Genomic DNA, 20,108 nt, shown 5'->3' with positions numbered 1-20,108 from the left:
ATTGTTGGAACACATTCACGCTCCACACACACTATTCACACATACCACACACACTGTTTGAACACATTCATACACCCCACACTCACGGTTTGCACACACATTCACACATACCCCACACACTATTTGAACACAGCACTACACACACTACTAACACATGCATACCAGGTGTTTGATATGAGTCCCCTGTGACTTTTGCAATTCACTAAACACACTTACCCACACCATTACACACACTGTTCACACACCATTACACACACTATTCACACACCATTTTCACACACTGTTCACGTGCTAACTTAATTACTGCGGCGGAGAAGATGATTGCAAAACCTAGTGTTTAACCTACTCTGATACCATGATAGAGTTCATAATCGAATGCAAGAGAGAGAGAGAGAGAGAGAGAGAGAGAAGTTGTGCGCAGGCCAGCCGAAATTTAATAGTATGGAGCAAAAACTACAAAGGGAGTAAATACATAATTAAAATAAACCTAATCCTAATATATTTACATAGACTAAAATGCCCCTAATAGAAATCAAAGTTGGATATGTTAGATAATATATATATATATATATATATATATATATATATTATCTAACATATCCAACTTTGATTTCTATTTTCTCTATATGAATGGCAAAAAATGATTCAACAAGTTAAACAAATAGTCAATGGTGAGAGTTAAATGAGTTCACAACGTATGCTAACTAAATTGGGTAAATTAAAATAAAGTGTGCAAACTCAATTATGAACGGGTAAATAAAATACAATTGGAATTTTGGTGTGCACCCAAGTGGGAGCAAAGTAGATGGGAGTGATGTATTTGAATTGAAGCTTCTCCTTCTGCACTAATGTTTATGTTCCTATACTAATTTCTTTTCTTCCTTCTTTGCTCATCTGGGAATTCATATCTTGCTTCTTCTTTTTTTTATTACATAGGAACTCAACAAGCCCTTCGGACCCCCTGGTGCGGTACCAAACCTATGGATCAACGTCCTCCCCCTAAGTCTCGCTGATCAGGTAAAGTTCAGAATGCAGACACGACTTCCGTGTATCAGTTGGACGTTCGGCCAACCCGACTCCCGGGAGGGAATTCATATCTTTTTGCTTCTCCTTTTGGTGGCTCAGCTGGAGTTGAGTATTCCTTCCTTATTTTCAAGCATATGAAGGCTTAATTTGCTTTTCCAGGTACTCAGGCTCATTGCGATTTCTACTACTTCTTAGGGTTTGCTTGCCTGAAAGGACGCTCTCCACTGTGATCCTATGCAAGGTCACTCAAAGCTAATATATAAATTTAAATAAAATTTAATATAATTTAATATTATATTTTATTTAAATTTATTCAAATTCAAATCTAAAATCTCTTGCAGACATTAGCTTCGAGTGACCCTGCATAGGATCATAGTGGAGAGCATCCTTTCAGGCAAGTATATTAAATTTTATTTAAATTTATATAAATTTAAATTTAAAACTCAAAATTCATGTTTCAACTTTTTTTACAAGTTCCCTTCCCTGGTACCCTGTATCCACAAAGTATTTTCTCGTGCTCTACTAATCTAATCTTATAATATAATTAAGTAGTATTTTTAATATAATATATGTTACTAATTTTGGAAAAATTTTCCCACATATTTTTAATATATTTTTTTCTTTTTCACTTCACTTTTAAACAAGATGAACCATCAACTCAACTTAACCCACCCAATAATCAAATAAATCCAATTCCACCCAATCTGCATGCTTAATGATTCGTCAAGATTAGAATTTTGGGACCAACCTTCTTTTAATGGATCAAATTAAATAGGTTTGGATTTCGCGTGAACGTGTAAAATAATTCTTCATACTGTTTTAATCAATAGATTGCAAATAAGTGTAGGTAAATGAATTATACAAATTATTTAATTTTTTGTCTCAATTTTTCTTTCTAAAAGTAAAAGATAAATGCATTGTGTTTAGTAAATATCTTTTTTAGCTTTTAAAAAGGTAAATTTAGCTTTTTTGGATCGCTTTTAAAAAAATACGAATTTCAAACTTTTAAAAGGTGAAAGCTAACTTTTTCCTCTCTTCATATTTATTTTTAATTCTTTTTTTTTTCAAAAGTTACAAAATCATCAATACATTAATTATATTTTCTAAAAATATATAGCCCTTTTAAAGGTTTTGAATATTTTTAAGTATTTTACAACTTTTTAATCAAACACTTGAAAATTACTTCTTTCTAATAATTTCTTTTCAAAGAGGAGGAACAAAGAGTTTTTATATCAATCTCAATCAACTTCTCTTCATTAGGTTTCATTTATTTATTTATTTTAAAAAGTACCAGTAAATATGTCATGGGGTGCTGCACAAGATTGTATTATTGTATAAAATAATTTTATAATTTTTAAAATATTTTTAAAATGAATTAACAATGTATTGTCAAAATTTAATTTACAATTATTAAAGTGGGAGTATTCAAAATTATTTATAATAATTAATATTTTAAAATTATAAAATATAAACATTGACATGATATTTCTAATAATGTAAATAGGGACATTAATTTTTTATTTTTTAAATATAAGATAGGATATGGCACAAATATTCTAGTTAAAATTATGAGAAATAAAATTATAACAATTACATAATATTATAAATAAAAAAATAGTAAGTAGATTTTTCATTATTTTTTATTTAATAAAAATTTCAATGCATGGCTTCTTCCTACTAAATTATTAATTCTATTACAATTTCTAAATTTTGACTTTCTACCTAAAATTTTTATTATTGTTAGCTTTTATTAACTTAACAAACAATTAATGATTATTTTAAGTTTTAAATAAATATAAAATTTATTGTTTTGAGGGTATGTATATCATTTCATTTTTAAAATTTATCTTTTAGAATTATATTATTATTTATCTAAATGATGATAGAAACCTCACAAAAATTCTAAAAAATATTAGAGAAATTTACCTATTTTATTTTAAAATGTATATTTTATTTAACATTTATAGTGTCATTGTATTATTTTATTTTTTTGAGTGAAACGAACTTTTTAGGGCCAACTCTTGTCCTGTTTAAAACAAAAATTAAAATGTAGATATATCTAGTGTTATTGAATTTATATATTTTTAGAAATGCTATCTTTTAAAAAATAATAATATTTTGTCTACAAAATTATTTATACTATTCATTCTTTCATATATGATATGTATATGCACTGCTATTTAAAAAAAAAAAACAATAATATTATATCTACAAGAGTATTTACACTATTATGCTTTCACACATACACACACACATATATATATATATGCACTGCCATTTTTTTGGCTAAATAGTGTTTCTCTTTTTAGATTCAAACTTCAATAGATTCAAAATAGATTTTATAAATGTAATTTATGTAATTTTGGTTAAATTTATTTTATTTTTAAAAATGTTTTGTATTATTTAAAATACAAGAATATTTTCCTATCTTTAAATCTAATTTTACTTAATTTTGATTAAATTTATTTGATATAAATTTTAAAATTATTTGTTCTAACCTTTAAAAACAAAAATATTTTTGCCAATAAAATGATTTAGATTATCCATATTTTGTAAATACAGAAATTATTATGTTACCTTTAGAAATGTTGGTCTATGGTAGTTTGCTTTTAAAAATAAGGATACTTTTATCTACATATTAATTTACAATTGCACCTTTGAGGAGTTGTCCGAGTATTTCACAAAATGCACAAAAGCAAGTAGGCAATAAATGTGAGTTAAGTTGCTTTAAATTGAGGACGAAAATATAAAATAAATGCAAGAACCCGAACCCGAACCCGAAAAATTTAAAATAATAAATAAGAAAGAAGAAAGGGAAAATTTTAGAAGGACAAATAGCAGGACTCGTCGACAAATTCCCTGTTTTCGTTGACGAAAATCCTTCTATGACTTGTCGACGAAATTCAGACATTGTCGACAAAGAAATACCGAGAGAAATTTCAGGCATACGGTTGGTCGACGAAGGCTCCATTTCGTCGACGAATCGTGCCGGGTCAACGGTCTATAAATAGGTTTAAATTACTTCTTCATTAAGAAAACTTAAAATATATCTCTCTCTCTCTCTCTAACCAGTGCTCCTCACCCTTCTCTCTTCGATTTCTCGCTGTTCGTCGCCAGAATCAACGATCGGAAGTTATCACGAGGATTTAGGGGTGTTTCTCTACAAGTATAGTAGAGTGGATTTTTGAATTGGATCTTTCCAAACACCACTTCAAAGTTGAGGTAAGGGTAGAAATGAACTATCTGTCTAACATGTAATTAGTTAAATGAGATATATAGGCCTAAAGATGTTTAATGGTTGTTAATTTGGGATTTGAGTTGATTAAACTGAGGAAAATGTGATTTCAGGATTTTGAGCTTCGTATCGCTGAAGGGTGGGCTTTAGGAGCGTCGTAGGAACATTCTCAGTAAACACGTAAGAGGATTAAGTTAAGTCAGGTTTTTATTAAGTTTGAACCGATCAAAAGTTGTTATATGTAAATATACTAATAATTTTCAAAGTTATTTTGAAAATCAACTGTTCAAATGAATTTTTGCAAATATAGGATATATGATATGATATTTTGAATAATACAAACGGTGGAAAGCTTTTTTTATCATATGGATTTAAAATACTGTGTTTCTTAAATTGTCTATCGGGCTAAGTTCAAATATGGAAATTGTGTGGCAAGTGGATAATTGGTATGATTTATTGTAGTAACCAGATATGGAAATGGTTGTGAAATACTTGAACTGTTTGTGAAACATATTGGAATTGTTTGTATAAAATACTGGATTTTTATATGACGGCTAAGAGTCAGGTTCTTTATTGGTGGCTAAGAGCCAGGATTGATATGACGGATTTATACTAGATTTTGAAACATATAATTATACTGTTGTTATATTATTTAAAATTGAATGACATGGTTTTAAAAATCTTGAGGACTTGTTGTATTGTGAGCACAGTACCGTAACTAGGGGAATATTTGGCCATGTGCGCCCATACTATAGTGGAAGTGTAGGGTGGTCTTAGTTGCTGATTGACCTACGTAAGGGTGGAGTTATATAAGGCAATCAGACCTGCAATGGGGTTGCAGATGATTATGTTGAGTTAGTTTTGGGCTAATCACCCAGGCCAATTCCAGCCTTCGGGCCGCACAGCCTATCATGGGGGTTAAACATATCGTTGGACCCATGTATATATATATATATGTTAAATTATGTGAAAGGTAATATTTATTAAACTGATTTACCGGTGGTATCATGGAAGTGTATTTTTTAACTAGGTAGGTGTAAGTATGATATACAAATCCTATGTTTATCAGATATAACAATTTTGGTATTATATATATGTTTACTCAATTTAATGCTGGTCACACCCTGATATTAATTTAATCCGTCTTACTGAGAAATGTCTCACCCCAATGTACAAATCATTTTTTCAAGACCATCTCGAAATCAAGCTTAGCAAGCTTCGAGGCAGAGTTATAGCTAGTTTCAGTTTTTATAAGTGTTTGTAAGAACTCTAATGTATTAAGTTATATTTGAAGTCCCTGGATGTGTATGATGGTTATATGGATTTAGTTGGTTTTGTATGATATTATGGATTGTAATATGAATATTTGAAAACTTTTGTGCATAAGGTAGTTTAGAACTCTAGTAATGTATTTGGAGGATGTATCATTTATTTCCGCAGCATTTATATCATGAATACGGTATCATGTACTCAGACGTCACTAAAGTAACACCCCGAGCCCACATGGCAAATCGGGACATTACAATAAATGTCCATACTATTTCAATTAATTAATGGATTGCAAAGGGTCTACATATGCAAAACTCATAATAAATTTATTTAGCACTAGTTGTGTGCCTCACATTTTTAAATTTATTACTTTTAAAAGGAATAAAGGCAGAGTTAAAAGATTTATTCAATCTTAAATTTTAAAATGTACATTTTTTAAGGAATAATGAGGAATCAAGAAAATAACAGAAAAATTATAAAATTATTTTTTAATTTTAAAAGAAAAAAAATTATTAAATTTCTTATGTACCCTTGATTTTGTAAATTATAATTGTCAATTGACCAGAAAGATGATTGGAAACTGCAAGTTGGACATTGGCCAATTGAACTTTCTTCTCTTCCAAGGGAACATCATCTTTCAAAAATGTCAAATTTACCCTTATAACTATCAATGATTATTTCAAAATATTCTTCTAACTGATCACAACTATTCCAAAATATCCTTATAATTATGTCAAATCTATCCTCATAAAAACTCATGATTATCTCAAAATACTCCTATAATTATCTACAATTATCACAAAATATCCTTATAATATTTACTTTTTCTATTTTTTTTTAATAATTTTTTTTTTAAAATTGTAAAAAATAGAGAGCCAAGCATGCACATGCAGTACATGCCCATGGCTAGTAAAAGAGAAAGAAGATTGTTAGTTCCGAGCATACAATGTACAACAAAAATATAAGGACCCAAGCCCACAAAAGGGTAGATGGCAGATTTACTTGGAACAATGCCACGAAATTCCATAGCTGCTTTAATTAGAGGTCACTATAGTTGCGCCAAACTGCCCGAAACTCCTCACGGAAGGTGTTCAAGCGTGCTTTAAAATTAGGCGTTCTGAAGCTTGCATGAAGAACAGTTGCTGCACCCAAAGGGGAATTATTAGTAGCTTGCAAAACATTCTCACTAGAAATCAGTTGGGCAGTGTTCGGGAAAACAAATTTCAGGTCTAGAATTTAGATTTTGCGTGGATTTGAAATCTGTTTTCTAATACAAATTTATATTATGTTATATTCAAATCCATCCAAATGCCTGAAGTCCATTCATTTATACACAAGGTCAAAATTTTATAATAGGCAGAAGTGCACAATACCTAGAAGACCAATGAGGAACGCCCATAGGATGGTGAGAAGACCACAAGAGATGAACCACAGAATAAAACTGCCTACAGAAAGAAATGTGGTATGACTTTTGATTAGTCAGCATGAACACAATAATGCATCTCCAGTATCAGCTTCAAGGATTAATAATAAATTGCAAAGATATTACATACCAGCTGAGAGTATGAATACAAACACCCAACGAGGCTGGCCACAAATGTAAATCATTTTTTTAGCTGAAGGACGTCCACGGATAATGGGCCTGCATATGATAAGCACACAAGATGAGCAAAATTCTGTCCTCCCAAAGAACTGCGTAACTGGGACAAACTTACGTGTGAGGAGGCCTCGTTTTTGCAGCTAGACGTGGAGAGAACTGCCTCACAATTTTTGTTACCTTCTCACTGAAAGTAGCTGCAAAGCTGCAACACAGATCGTCACTACCAGTAAAATAAGACAAATTATGAAATTGTCATAAAGAAGATTAATATATACACTGTGTAATACAAACCACAAATAACCATAAATCCTTGCATATGGAATTCACAATACAGCTTTCACCCAGTCATCAACCCACCAAGCTGGTTTGCTAACGGGGCTGTCTGAATGCAGTCCTAGCCCCGAACATTTTAAGCATGGGGCAGCCACACAATACGCAAACATGTGCAGATGCACTGGATAGCAGCAATAGCCTATAAAGCTTTTATCTTTGCACCAGACAATGGGCCCTTTCATTTTCCAAGAGCAATTGCAATTGAGAAATTTAATTAAGAATCACTAATTTTGTCAATGACTAAATATAATATAAATATGATTTATACATTTATACTCCCACCACAACACGATGAACATTGGAAAAAAATATATATATATGATATATCCCTCACTATGACACCATCCCTTTGAAAGAGTTAAAAGAGAAATGAAAGTGCCTTTAATTGAAATATTTTCTTCAATTATTGTTAAAGAAATATCAAACATGAGGAAGGATAAGAAAAAAAAAAAACAAAGAATTAGAAATTAGGGTAGCTGATAATCCAGCAAATATGGGGCATGTTATGCGGGGAATTGGCTTTAGAATACAATATTTTCCCTCCTGTTGATCAGGTTTTGTTTGATGATGTTAGGATGGTTGCTTCTCATTGTAATTCTGTTTAATTTTTTAAGGGAATTCTCCTTCACCTATATGTACATATAAAGAATTGATTGCCCCCCAGAAAAAACTTTCTTCCTTTTTTCGCTCCCCTCAAGTTTCGCACAGGATGGGACTGGATTGTATTAATAAGAATTTCTTTAGAAAAATGCTGTTTTTTTTCTCTCGTAGTGACAAAAAGATCACGGCTCAAATCATTAATAAGTTTGTTCGACCAACATAATGACAACTCGGGCAAATCTGATCAACTGCGTAAGCTGTAGCACGTGAAGCGGGTGGAGGGGAGGGGAAGCTTCGAAACTTTAACTTTTATGATGAAATTACAATAATCTGGTAAACAAAAATACACCGTTAGAAAGATAGCCCTTGGAAATTTTACCAAACTGACATGGCTGCAGCAGTCTGAGAATAGTCCAATATTAAAGAACAAGATGAGTAATTCCACAGCTCTATCTCATTTTGGCATAGGAAGAAATGCAGTAACAGTCAAATGTCACACAAGTGCATGGCCACAATGGTATTCACATAAACCATGTTCTGTATATACAAGAAACCACTTGAAAATATGAACAAAGACGTTACAACTTGCTTCTGCCAGTATGTAAGGATTCAATTGGTTATTACATTGAGACCAAAGCAAAGAGGAAAAGAACACTACATTCTACATTACTGCCCGCAATCCACTACTCTTGGACCAATTAATCCTTAGACCAGAGACCACAAAAATCTGCAATATCTGTTAAAACATTAGAAAAGATCTTCAGATGGAAATGAGATGGTATCATCTGGAAAGTGTAAATGAGATATAGGCACTTCTTTAGGCCCTACAGTCATTCCATAAACAAAACCCTCTCCACCCCTCTACTTAATCATCCTACTCAAATCCATCCATTACAAGACTCAAAGGTGGTAAAGGATCCCCCATTCTCACAATCAAGACTTAAGTTCCTCATCAACTATGACAAAAAACAAAACAAAAAACAGAGCGAACGACATGCAACCCCCTAATCCACTTCCTCCACCTACTCCTGAATTGTTTCCTATCCAGAATTCTATCAACAAAACCTCCAATTAACAAGATCATAAACTCTCTCAAAATCTAGGTTCAAAACAACCGCTTCCTACCTCTCCTCCTCGCACCATCAACTAACCAATTAGCCACAAAAGCTGCTTCTAAAATCTGCCTCCCTCCAACAATCAGATCTGGTGTCAGCTAACACTTCACAAAGCTTATTAGCAAGAACTTTAGGTAAAATTTTGTACAACTAATAACCAAACTAACAAGTTTGAAGTCTCTTGACAACCTTATTGACGAAACTCGTTGAAAACCTTCATAAGATCACATTTATGGGAAAAGGGCCACGGTAAAACCATCAGTTCTAGAAGTTTTCTCCTCTATCTCCAAGACTACTCTTCTCACTTCCTCCTCTTCAAACAGTTTCCATAACCATAAAGCCTTATCCTTAAAGATTAGAAACCAACCCAAACTTTTTGATCATGGGCCTGTCCTCACTCACCTCTGAGCATAATAACCTATAAAAAGTCTATAATTTCTTCCACAATAAACAAACAAAAATCCATCTTGCATGTCTCAAAGGAAGATATGAGAAGCTTTTATACATTGTTATTTGTTTTATTAGACTATAACCATCAAGTCAGTTGCGCCTGCAGATTAAATTTTATCCAAAAATTATTATTGATGCAAACCCAAACACACTGTAATATTCCTTAAATAACTAAAAGAAATGTGATGAATCTAATTACCGTGAAAAGGAGATTGATCTATTCAGCAAAATAAAGCCTTCCAAGTAATCCTGAAATTATTGAGCTACCACTAATGGTTACAAATGGTTATGGATTACTATTTTTGCAAATTGATTAAGATAACAAAGCTTGGCCTATATCTGGCCAATCATTCAAATAGAAAATAGCACAAACGAGAAATTGAATGAGTTTGGATTACTACAGCCATAAAAATACAAAAAACAGGATCTACAGAGATAAAACGGCATACCTATCATTCAAGAAAGCAATGCTGAGAGCCGTCAAAGAAGTGGCAACAATAGCCAACGGCTTCCGAATAAATCCAATACCTGCAGCGAAAACAAAGCAAAGAAATTCAAGAGAATACACAGTGTATCAGAACGCGATCACATCAAAGCACACCAGACCCTAGGCACAAACCAAGTGAAATTGGAAAATTGCACCAGCCTGTTTACTGACCTAGAATGAAGACGATCAGAATAAAATAGTTCGTCCGATAACTGAATATTGCCAAAAAAACAAAAAACGAGAAAGGATTTAAATTTCAAGACTACAACATATGAACAAGTAACACAAATTTTTCTTGCTTTCCTGTACTTTTCTCGGCGACAAAATCAAAAAAGATGGGCGTGCGAGATTAAACACATGAAAAAGTATAAGCATAAAAGGGGATTTAAAAAGAACATATGGGCGTTTGTGCACGGGTGCCTCTGTGTGTGTTTGTGTGTGTGTGTGTCAGAGAGAGAGAGAGAGTACTAATAGAGGTTGCATTTGAGGCGGCTGTTCCACTTGGAAGATGAACGGGGTAGTGTAAATCTGGAAAAGAACTCGTTGAGAGGGCGAGGAGGTGATGACCAGTCTACTTCGCGGAGGGCGTTGATCAGATCCTCCGCCGTCACGTTTCCCCAATCCATCTCTCTCTCCCTCGAACACCAGAAACCACTTGTGGCGATTGGCTAATCTGACCAACAAAATGGCTTGCAGAAAAGAAAATTTGTGGGGGGGGTGGGAGTAGATGATGAACTGGTTTAGCTGTAGATTATAAAAAGCAGAATTGAGCCGAAAGAATGGGCGATGACCCCTAGCTTTCCTCTGCGCTTTTCAGAAGAAACTTCCCCTCTCGCGAACGACAGTGCGGACGCCAAAATTACAAAAAGAAAGGGCAATTGTCTGAGCCCGGGTTCGAACCGGGGACCTCTAGTGTGTGAGACTAGCGTGATGACCAACTACACCACCCAGACTTTGATGTGCGGGTTGTCGCAATAATATATATCACTGATCTAACAGCTCGTCAAGTTGAGATTATGCTCGCTTTTGTATGATGATATTTGATGGAAGGAAACTTGTACTTAGAACAACATAAGTAAAGGAGAGGATCCTGGTAGTGGGTCTTACGTTGAATGCATGCTCAAGACAAACATTTCATTTCTAGGGTGATATAGTAAAGAGAGATCATTCATATTTTTCATTTCAAGGATCCTATCAAAAGTGCAAAGTGATAGTTTCATTTTTATGAAATGTTTATTTATACAGACAAATCTTAGCAAAATATTAAGTTATATCCCGCATCGAATTTACTTGTTACAATGACCAAAAACAAAATTGACCTACCCTTCAATGAACAATGAACAATGTCAGCAAATAAGCTATCCCTTTTTCTACATATCAGTTCAAGAGATGGTTTTCAGTTGAGTCCTCAATATTCCTTTTCTTAGGAATCTCGTGGTAGTTTCCGATGGTTGGATTGGGCTAAATCCAGGTCGGATTCAAAGAAAATAGGTAGGGAAACCGAAACCCAAAGAGAGAAAAAGAGAGAGGAGAGATAATTTCGCGGAAAAGAGGGTCCAAGGCCTATTTGTAACCTTACATTCGTCAATGAGACAAGTGGATTCATCGACGAAGCCAAGAAGAACATTCGTCGACGGGGTCAAAATGTTCGTCGATGCGGCGTTTAAGAACCAGAATTTTTTCTGCTCTCAGTAATTTCTCGTCGATGAGACGCATGTATTCATCAAAGAAACCCAGAAAAATGTTTGTCGATGAGGATAACAAATTCGTCGACGAGTCCCTGCTTGATACCCTTTTAAATTTCTTTTCACCTTTCTTTTATGTTTCCCCTTTTACCTTTTATTTATTTTCTTTTAATTTTCAGGTTCAGGTTGTTACAACAAATCTGCTAGATTATCATTTAATCATATCTGCTGAACATTTATATCACCATTCTTCTGGAGTTTATGTGTATAGAAGAATTTTGGAGAGACATACTTTGTTCTGTCACCCTTTATGTATCCTCCTCTTAGTTAAGCTATGCATGTAACGTTATCTTCATATAAAAATGTTGAAATATCCTTAATTGATTGAAAACCACAATTTTCTTGGATATGAGAAATCATTTATCTGAGCTACATACATTCTTTACTAGCTTTATGGATAGCTAATATTTTAGAATAATTGGAGAATGTTGTTGTAATCATCTGTTTTACTGATTTTCAAGATATAACAGTTTTTCCGTAAAGAAATACATATCTAGTTTGAGATTTAACATCGTGAGGATCAGATCGATATCCAATATTTGCATATCCTACTAGTTGATATTTAGAATCAAATGAGTATAATAGACCCAAATCAGATGTACCTCTCAAATAGCGTAAAATGTGCTTAATTTCATTCCAATGATGCCGAGTAGGAGCAGAGCTGTATCTTACTAGTAGATTTACAACAAATGCAATGTCGGGTCTTGTACAATTGGCTAAATACATTAGAAAGTCAATAGTACTAAAATATGATACTTGAGGACCAAGTAATTCCTCCCCTCATCATAAGGTCGAAATTGATCATTCTTAACATTAAGTGATCGCACTATCATTGGAGATCTTAAAGGATGAACTTTGTCTATATAGAATTGTCTTAATACCTTTTTGGTATATTTTGTTTGATGAATAAGAATTTCGTCATTGACATGTTCAATTAGTAGGTCAAGACAATATTTTGTATTTCGTAAATCTTTCATCTCAAATTCCACCGTTAAATAATTAGTAGCTTTAATGAACTCTTCAAAAGTCCCAACTGAATTCAAATTATCAACATAAACAACAATTGTAGCGAATCTGGATTCTGATCTTTTAATAAAAACGCATAGACAAATTGGATTATTTATGAATCTCTCTTTCACAAGGTACTAACTTAATTGATTGTATTACATCCATTAGATTGCTTTAATCCATATAAAAAACGTTGAAGTTTAATTGAATATAAATTTATGGGTTTTGCTTGAGGCAATTTAAATCCTTCAGAAATTTTCATATAAATTTCATTATCCAACGATCCATATAGATATGTTGTTACTACATCCATAAAACACATGCTTAGTCATTCAGCGACTGCTAGCCTAATTAATAATTTGAAAGTGATTACATCCATTATGGGAGAATATGTCTCATCATAATCAATTATGGGTTTCTGCGAGAAACCTTGTGCCACAAGTCTTACTTTATATCGAGTAATTTCATTATTTTCATTTCGTTAGCACACAAATACTCATTTGTATCCAACAGGTTAGACATCTTCTGGTGTCTGGACTACATGTAAAAAAACTTCTTTTTTTTTTTATGGAGAGTTTAATTATGATGTAATAGTCTCTTTCCATTTTGGTCAATCACTTCTATATTAACATTCATTAACAGATTTAGGTTCAGGATACTCATTACTTTTGGTAATGTCAATAGTTAATGCATACGCAAATGTGTTGTTAACAACTTTATTTTTATCTCACATTTCTCCCATGTAATGAATTGAGATCTCACTATTATTTTCAAGTACTTGTCCCTTTTAAAGGGATGTCTCTTAAGGAGTTTCTTCTTCAGGAGATTCCTCTTCAGGAGGTTCCATAGTAGGGATTTCATTTTCAGGATAAACGGGTTTATGAATGTCAAATGCATTATCCGCCTCTGTAACCTCTTCTGGAGTGTTTACAAATTTCAAATTTCTCCTTATGGGAGTTTTATCTTTTGCATCAACAAGCCTTGTAACAACCCAAATAAAAATGGAATTTAAATGATAAAGAGAAAGGGAAATGGAAACAGTAATAGAAGGAGGAAGTTAACTTCGTCTACGAATGCGAAGCGTTCGTCGACGACATTACACTTTGGAAGGAATAATCGAGGGGAATCATCAAGGCTTTGTTGACGAATACAGGGGATTCGTCGACGAGGCTTTAAGAGAATTCATCGACGAAGATTGAATTTCGTCGACGAAAAAATACAGAGAGAGGTTTTGAGTCGGCTAAATTTCGTCAATAAGGATTAAATTTTGTTGACGAAATTATTAAATGATTCGTTGTCGAATGACGTGGCTCGTCGACGAATCTAGTTCTATATATTCAAAATCTGGATTTTTACTTTCCAATTAAAAAATCTCTCTCCTCTCTCTCTCCCCTTCGGTTCTCTCTCTCTCTTTCGTCGATTTCAGCTAAATTTACGCTGGATCGACAATCCAAAGCCACCAAGACACTCTTGGGGAAGTTCTCTTCAAATCTGCCGGAGCGAATCGTTGGTGAAAGTAAGGTGGAAACCATCCCAAATCCAGGGTAAGGCTTTCTACTCAATATTTGGATTTTTTACAGTTGAGGAAAGTGTTATACTCTTAGAAATACTGAACTTTTGTTTTGGAAAATATTGTTTCCAAAGTGTTGAGTTGAGAACCCTGCGGGTGTGGGGCAAATTTTCTTAGGGGCTTTTCAAGAATCAGGTAAGGGGATAAATTAAGTTAGTTATTTTTAAGAAATGTATATATAAATATATATATATATATATATATATATAAAATTTGATTTCAGGAAAATAAATATATTTATATATGATTTACATTTGGGAACATACTATTGGAAATGATTGTATGTTGAATATGCAGAAAATCTGTTAGTGTGGCATGAGTATAAAATGTTATGAAATACTGTTTTCTGAAAATGTGATTATGATATGGATTTTTATAATGGAAAACCAGCGTACGGGCCGAGATTTTTATATGTTTTACCGGCGTACGGGCTGTGTTATGTGTATGATTTGCCGGCGTACGGGCTGAGCTATGGATATATTTTTCCAGCGTACGGGCCATGCTATAAATGTAATTTTCCAACGTACGAGTTGTGCTATGGATATGTTTGCCGGCATACGGGCCGAGCTATGGATGTGATTTGCCAGCGTACGGGTTGTGCTATGATTTCCCAGCGTACGGGCCAAGCTATGGTAAAATGTTTAATACCGGCATACGGGCCGATAATTTTCATGACATACGTATATATGCAAAATGATATGATAGATTTGATAATTGAAGATATGAGATATCCATATATCACAGTTTCAGTATATGTTATATGATATCAAAACCTGGTTGGCTTGGTCTAGGTTAGCACTTGCACGGTACCGTTACTATGTGTCCATGGTTTTCATGATCATGATATCTGTATTAACGTCGCTGTACGGAGTGGTGTGAGATTGGATGGTCGATGTGGTTTTTAAGTAGTGTGTGATCGCCCCTGGTGTACGGACCAGGTCAGGTAGACCCATCAGACTTACAGACTATACTTTTGACTTGGCAGTGGTTGGCCAACCATTGTCAGGTCCCGCCTTTGGGCCACACAACCCAGTCATGTGGGGGTAATACATGACAACAACCAGTAAACTTACCTGGAATGTTTTGTGTTATTATTATTATATGAGATGAGATATGTTTATGAAAATGCAGTATGTTCTGCCATGTTTTAATGATATATATGTTTTCCCAGATTTGACAAAACAGTTACTAAATATGTTATGTATGGTATATGTAGAACATAGAATACTCGTGTTACCACATACTAGTATTAGTTTATTTCCCTTACTAAGAGGTGTCTCACCCCAAAATTTTATAAACTTTTCAAGAGCCCTAGATAGGAGAGCGGGAAAAGCCCCGCTGATCTAGTGTCATTTATCAGTCCTTTTTGAAGGGTAAGTTTTTGTAGGGACAGTTAGATTTTATGGGAAATGTCCCTAGATCTTATTTTGGGATGTATATATGGAAATACAGTGGATATAGTGATTCTAGTATTTACAGTAATGTGATGGATGTTTCCGTTTTTATAATATTGTGATTGTATGTTTCCTACTGCTTAGGCTTTCGTTTTGTGTTATGATATATCTCTAGTACCCACGGGTTTAGGTAGATTATGATCTGCTGAGCTGGAATATGTGATATTGATTTTATTATTATATAAAAAAAATGTGAAAATTAAGCAGGTCGTCACAAGCCTTCCATGCTTAACTTGCGATTTAGGTTAATTAGCCGATTGTTGTCCTTCAGAGACATCAATACGTGCTAGAATATTTGCAACAGGTATATAAGATTTTAATATGACCTTGGTATCTGCAAAAGAATCTGATAATTAATTTGCAACCCCTTGCAAATGTATAATTTTTTGAACTTCAAGTTCACTTTGATTTGTGCGATAATCATTTGAGATAAACTCATGACATTCTACATGATTTCATGTTGTGTTTCAGGCAGTGATTTTGCTCCCCATAATGTAGGGAATACTGTTTCATTAAAATTAGCATTAATTTCTATTGAGAACAAGAAGTAGAAATGAAATCAGTTAATAAAAGAATCTTCTGGTTCTTTAGTGGATGATCATGTGAATTTTCAATGATTCTTCACATCATTACATCTCCAGGATGTCCAAGATGATTAGGCCAAAGTGTAAATAATTTTGGGTCATTGCACTTCTGGTGCAAAACATTATATGATTCAACTGCTTTAAACTTTGTATAATACAAACTAGATAATAAAGTTGACAGTTTTCCTAAAATTGGTTTCTTCCTATAAACAATAGAAGTAATATAAATAAATTCTTTACTGCCTTTATTTATAGTTTCAATGTGATATTCATTAAATCTTAAATCTCTAAAGCTTAACAGATTTCTTTTGAATCTGTTGGAATATTAAGTTTCATCAGTTTGTAAGAAAGTATCATTGGGCAACTTTATATTAACTCATTCAAAGCCTTCAATTAGATTTGTAGAAACCAGATATTGTATTAACATTTGTTGAAAATATATTCAAGTAATGAATTGTGTGTATTGTAACACTGTTAGCTAAACAAACTTTTTCCAAAGACATCTCAGAATTGATCAATGCTTTAAGACAATTCACACTACAACATATATTTTAAAAACCCATTATTATAATTGAGCATAAAAATAATAAAATGATAATAAATCAAAATATAATATTGTTTACTTTATATCTTAAAATATTGCATCATTATTTTGATTTGTAAGAAAATCAGCAAAAAATTATACTTCTTTACTATTTTCCTTTATAGAGGCTCGGTATAGATCTACCAAATGTCTGAGCAACCAGTGATCTTTTTCTCTACATCTATAGTATTCATTTTCATATTGCCTAGGTCATAGATTTTGATCATTATACCGCTTTTGGGGACCAACCCTCTTTTGGGGGTTATCCCTCTTATGGGGGATTCTAACCTCACATTGATGCCAATGGTTATTTCGACCATAGCCATGACCATACCTACTGCCTCTTCCTCAACCACGAAATGTGTTCATATTCACTTTAGGTAATGGGGTCGAACCAATTGGACGAGTTTGGTGATTTTTCATCAAAAACTCATTATTTTGCTCAGCGACAAGAAGACATGATATAAGTTCAAAAAGTTTAGTAAATTTCCTCTCCCTATATTGCTCCTGTAGGAGCACATTAGTGGGATAGAAAGTAGTAAAAGTTTTTTCCAACCACATAGTTTTAGTTTCGAGCTAATCTTATGCATAACTGAGTTATATTCGCTGACTGTTTTAAAGTCTTGCAACCTCAGGTGCAACTATTCATATCGAGTTTTTGGTAAAATCACAGTTTTTTGGTGATCAAATTTATCCTTTAAATTTTTTTATAGGATAAGTGGGTCTTTGACAGGGAGATATTCAGTCTTTAATTCTTCCTCTAAATGATGACGGAGGAAGATCATAACTTTTGCGTGATCCTGCAAGGATGCGATATTTCCATCTAAAATAGTGTTTCCAAAGTTCATTACATTTAAATGTGAAAGTTAAGGAGTTGTCCCAAGAGTGGAGTGAATTGGGTTATTAATTTTTTTTTTAAATTCTTTTTATGAATTCTTAAACTCTTGTTAATTTATCAAACACATAGCAAAATCTTAGTTAATTATTCAATCCACAAACCAATCACAGCACAACACAAATAATACTTAAATAATCAAACAACCAATTAAGCAACTAAAGTAATCAACCACCAAAATACCCAATTAAGATATGGCATTCAGCTCTTTGACAAGTTTCAACTTTTGCTGCCCTGTGAATAAATGTAAGCCTTGTAGTGAATGAAATTTATTTGCACTCTCTTAACTAAGATTTCCGCAAACGATTAAACAACATACTTCCTTTTAGGTTTCCACAAAAGTTTAATCAAAACGTCCTTTCTTATATTAAGAGTCTTCTTTAATCTCAGTTTTCAAATTTCAGTAACCTACACTTTGCATACACCACACAATTTATATATACTGAAAAGTAAAGAGAGTAAGGAAAGAGAATGACACCACGTTTTTTACGAGGTTCGGCTTATCCCCAACCTACGCCCTCGCCTTAGGCCAATACCACCTAAGGATTCCACTATACAGTTCCTTTCTGGGTGGAACAAACCGTTACAAGCGATACCCTATGCTTAGTCACTCTTTCAATAGGTTAAAGCAACGCCTCTCTAAGCGATACCTCATGCTCAGTCCAACGATCCAACAACCTAAAATCGCCAATCAATACAAGGAAACAAGAAACAATCCGTGTGTACAATAATACTCTCACAATAGCAGATTAGTACAATTTAAAACTCTATATACTTCAATATTCAAATATTAAATTGAAATAAGATTGAAACTCAAAAGAATTTATCACAAGGATATTCTTTAGATAAGAATTAGCAACTTAGAAGTATAGAGATTAGAGAAGGTTGTTTCAGCACTTCAGAATTATCAGCAAATCAGTTGTGCATGGATGAGAGCAAGAGAGAGCTTTTAGAGACCAAGATAACTTTCAGCTTATGAACAAAATTTTCAATTTCTTGGTAAGTTTAATTTGCTAAAACCATGTATTTACATGCTTTCAAAAGTATTTTTGTATTGCCAAAGATTACTTGGAGTATTTCCTAAGTTTTCATAAATTTTGGGGCACAAAAAACTTTTATTTGGATTTTTAAATATTTAAAAAAACTAGCCGTTGATAGTGTTCAATAGACTAAAGTGTCGGGTTCAGTCTTCTGAAATACCTTAAAATATTGAAAAATTTAGTCTAGACACAAGGTCAGACGACTGAACTAAGGGTCCAATCTTCTGAGGGTGTACTGCCTTTTCTGTATTCCTTAAGGAAAATTTCAACAGACTGAACTTATTTTTCAATCATCTGAAGAAATTCTTCAATAGACTGAAGTTACACTTCAGTCATCTGAAGTAATACTTCAATCTTCTGGAATATTAGTTTAGTCTTCTAGGCAGTCACTTTTCTGGTTTTTCATTTTAATTTTTAAAATTTTTTTACTCTTCTGCTTTGGTTACTTATAAAACATTTTCTAAGATTTGAAATAAGGTCTCTAAGTCCATAATTAACCCCTAAAGAACTTTCAACATATTTTCATAAGATATTTAAACATGAAGTACTTACAACATGGTCTTAAAGCCTAAAACTCTAATCTTCAAGTTTTCTATGATATTTTGTTTTATGTCCCCTTTTGAATTGAGCTTGAGTCAACTTTAAGTTTCCATATGCTTTACTCATGTTTATGTTGCTTGAGCTATCTTTGGATCTTCTTTGAATTCATTCTTTAATATTCTTTAAGCTTCATTTAATCATTTTTCTTTAGAGTATAAGCTTTCAATGATCCTCGTGAGCACTTGACCTTGTATTCACATACTTGAGTCCTGAAATATCATTACTTAATCAAATATGTTAAATTCATCTGATTTGTTATCATTAAAACAAGATTTTAAGCCTTGTAAAGCCAACAAGATGGATATCAACATCAAGAATTCATGATAAATAATTGTTGTCTTTGATATCAAGGGGAACAAATTCAACTTTGCTTATATTCGACGTTTGAATAAATTAACAATAATAAGGTAATTTAGAAAACAAAATGTAAAACTGAAATAAAAATTAGATAATAATATAATATTATTTCCACCAATTAGGGTACTTAAATATGTTTTTTCAGGAACATTATATT

The 20,108-nt window shown here is 33.0% G+C and overlaps 1 protein-coding gene and 1 non-coding gene across 2 annotated transcripts; both read right to left on the bottom strand.

The window, feature by feature from the left end:
- Window positions 1-6,323: 6,323 nt before the first annotated feature.
- On the bottom strand, window positions 6,324-11,005 carry LOC131166078 (PRA1 family protein A1-like). Its single transcript, XM_058124319.1, has 7 exons — window positions 10,584-11,005; window positions 10,287-10,327; window positions 10,078-10,156; window positions 7,246-7,332; window positions 7,084-7,172; window positions 6,904-6,975; window positions 6,324-6,672 (listed from the first exon to the last, which is right to left on the bottom strand). The coding sequence occupies exons 1-7, from the start codon at window positions 10,739-10,741 to the stop codon at window positions 6,569-6,571; spliced, it is 630 nt and encodes a 209-aa protein (XP_057980302.1). The 5' UTR covers window positions 10,742-11,005; the 3' UTR covers window positions 6,324-6,568.
- On the bottom strand, window positions 10,995-11,068 carry TRNAV-CAC (transfer RNA valine (anticodon CAC)). The gene has a single exon. It is a non-coding gene; the product is annotated as a tRNA-Val (tRNA).
- Window positions 11,069-20,108: the final 9,040 nt, after the last annotated feature.

The sequence above is a fragment of the Malania oleifera genome, chromosome 10 (assembly GCF_029873635.1).
Source record: "Malania oleifera isolate guangnan ecotype guangnan chromosome 10, ASM2987363v1, whole genome shotgun sequence".
Classification (NCBI taxonomy): domain Eukaryota; kingdom Viridiplantae; phylum Streptophyta; class Magnoliopsida; order Santalales; family Ximeniaceae; genus Malania; species Malania oleifera.
This window is presented reverse-complemented; position numbering and strand designations above follow the sequence as displayed.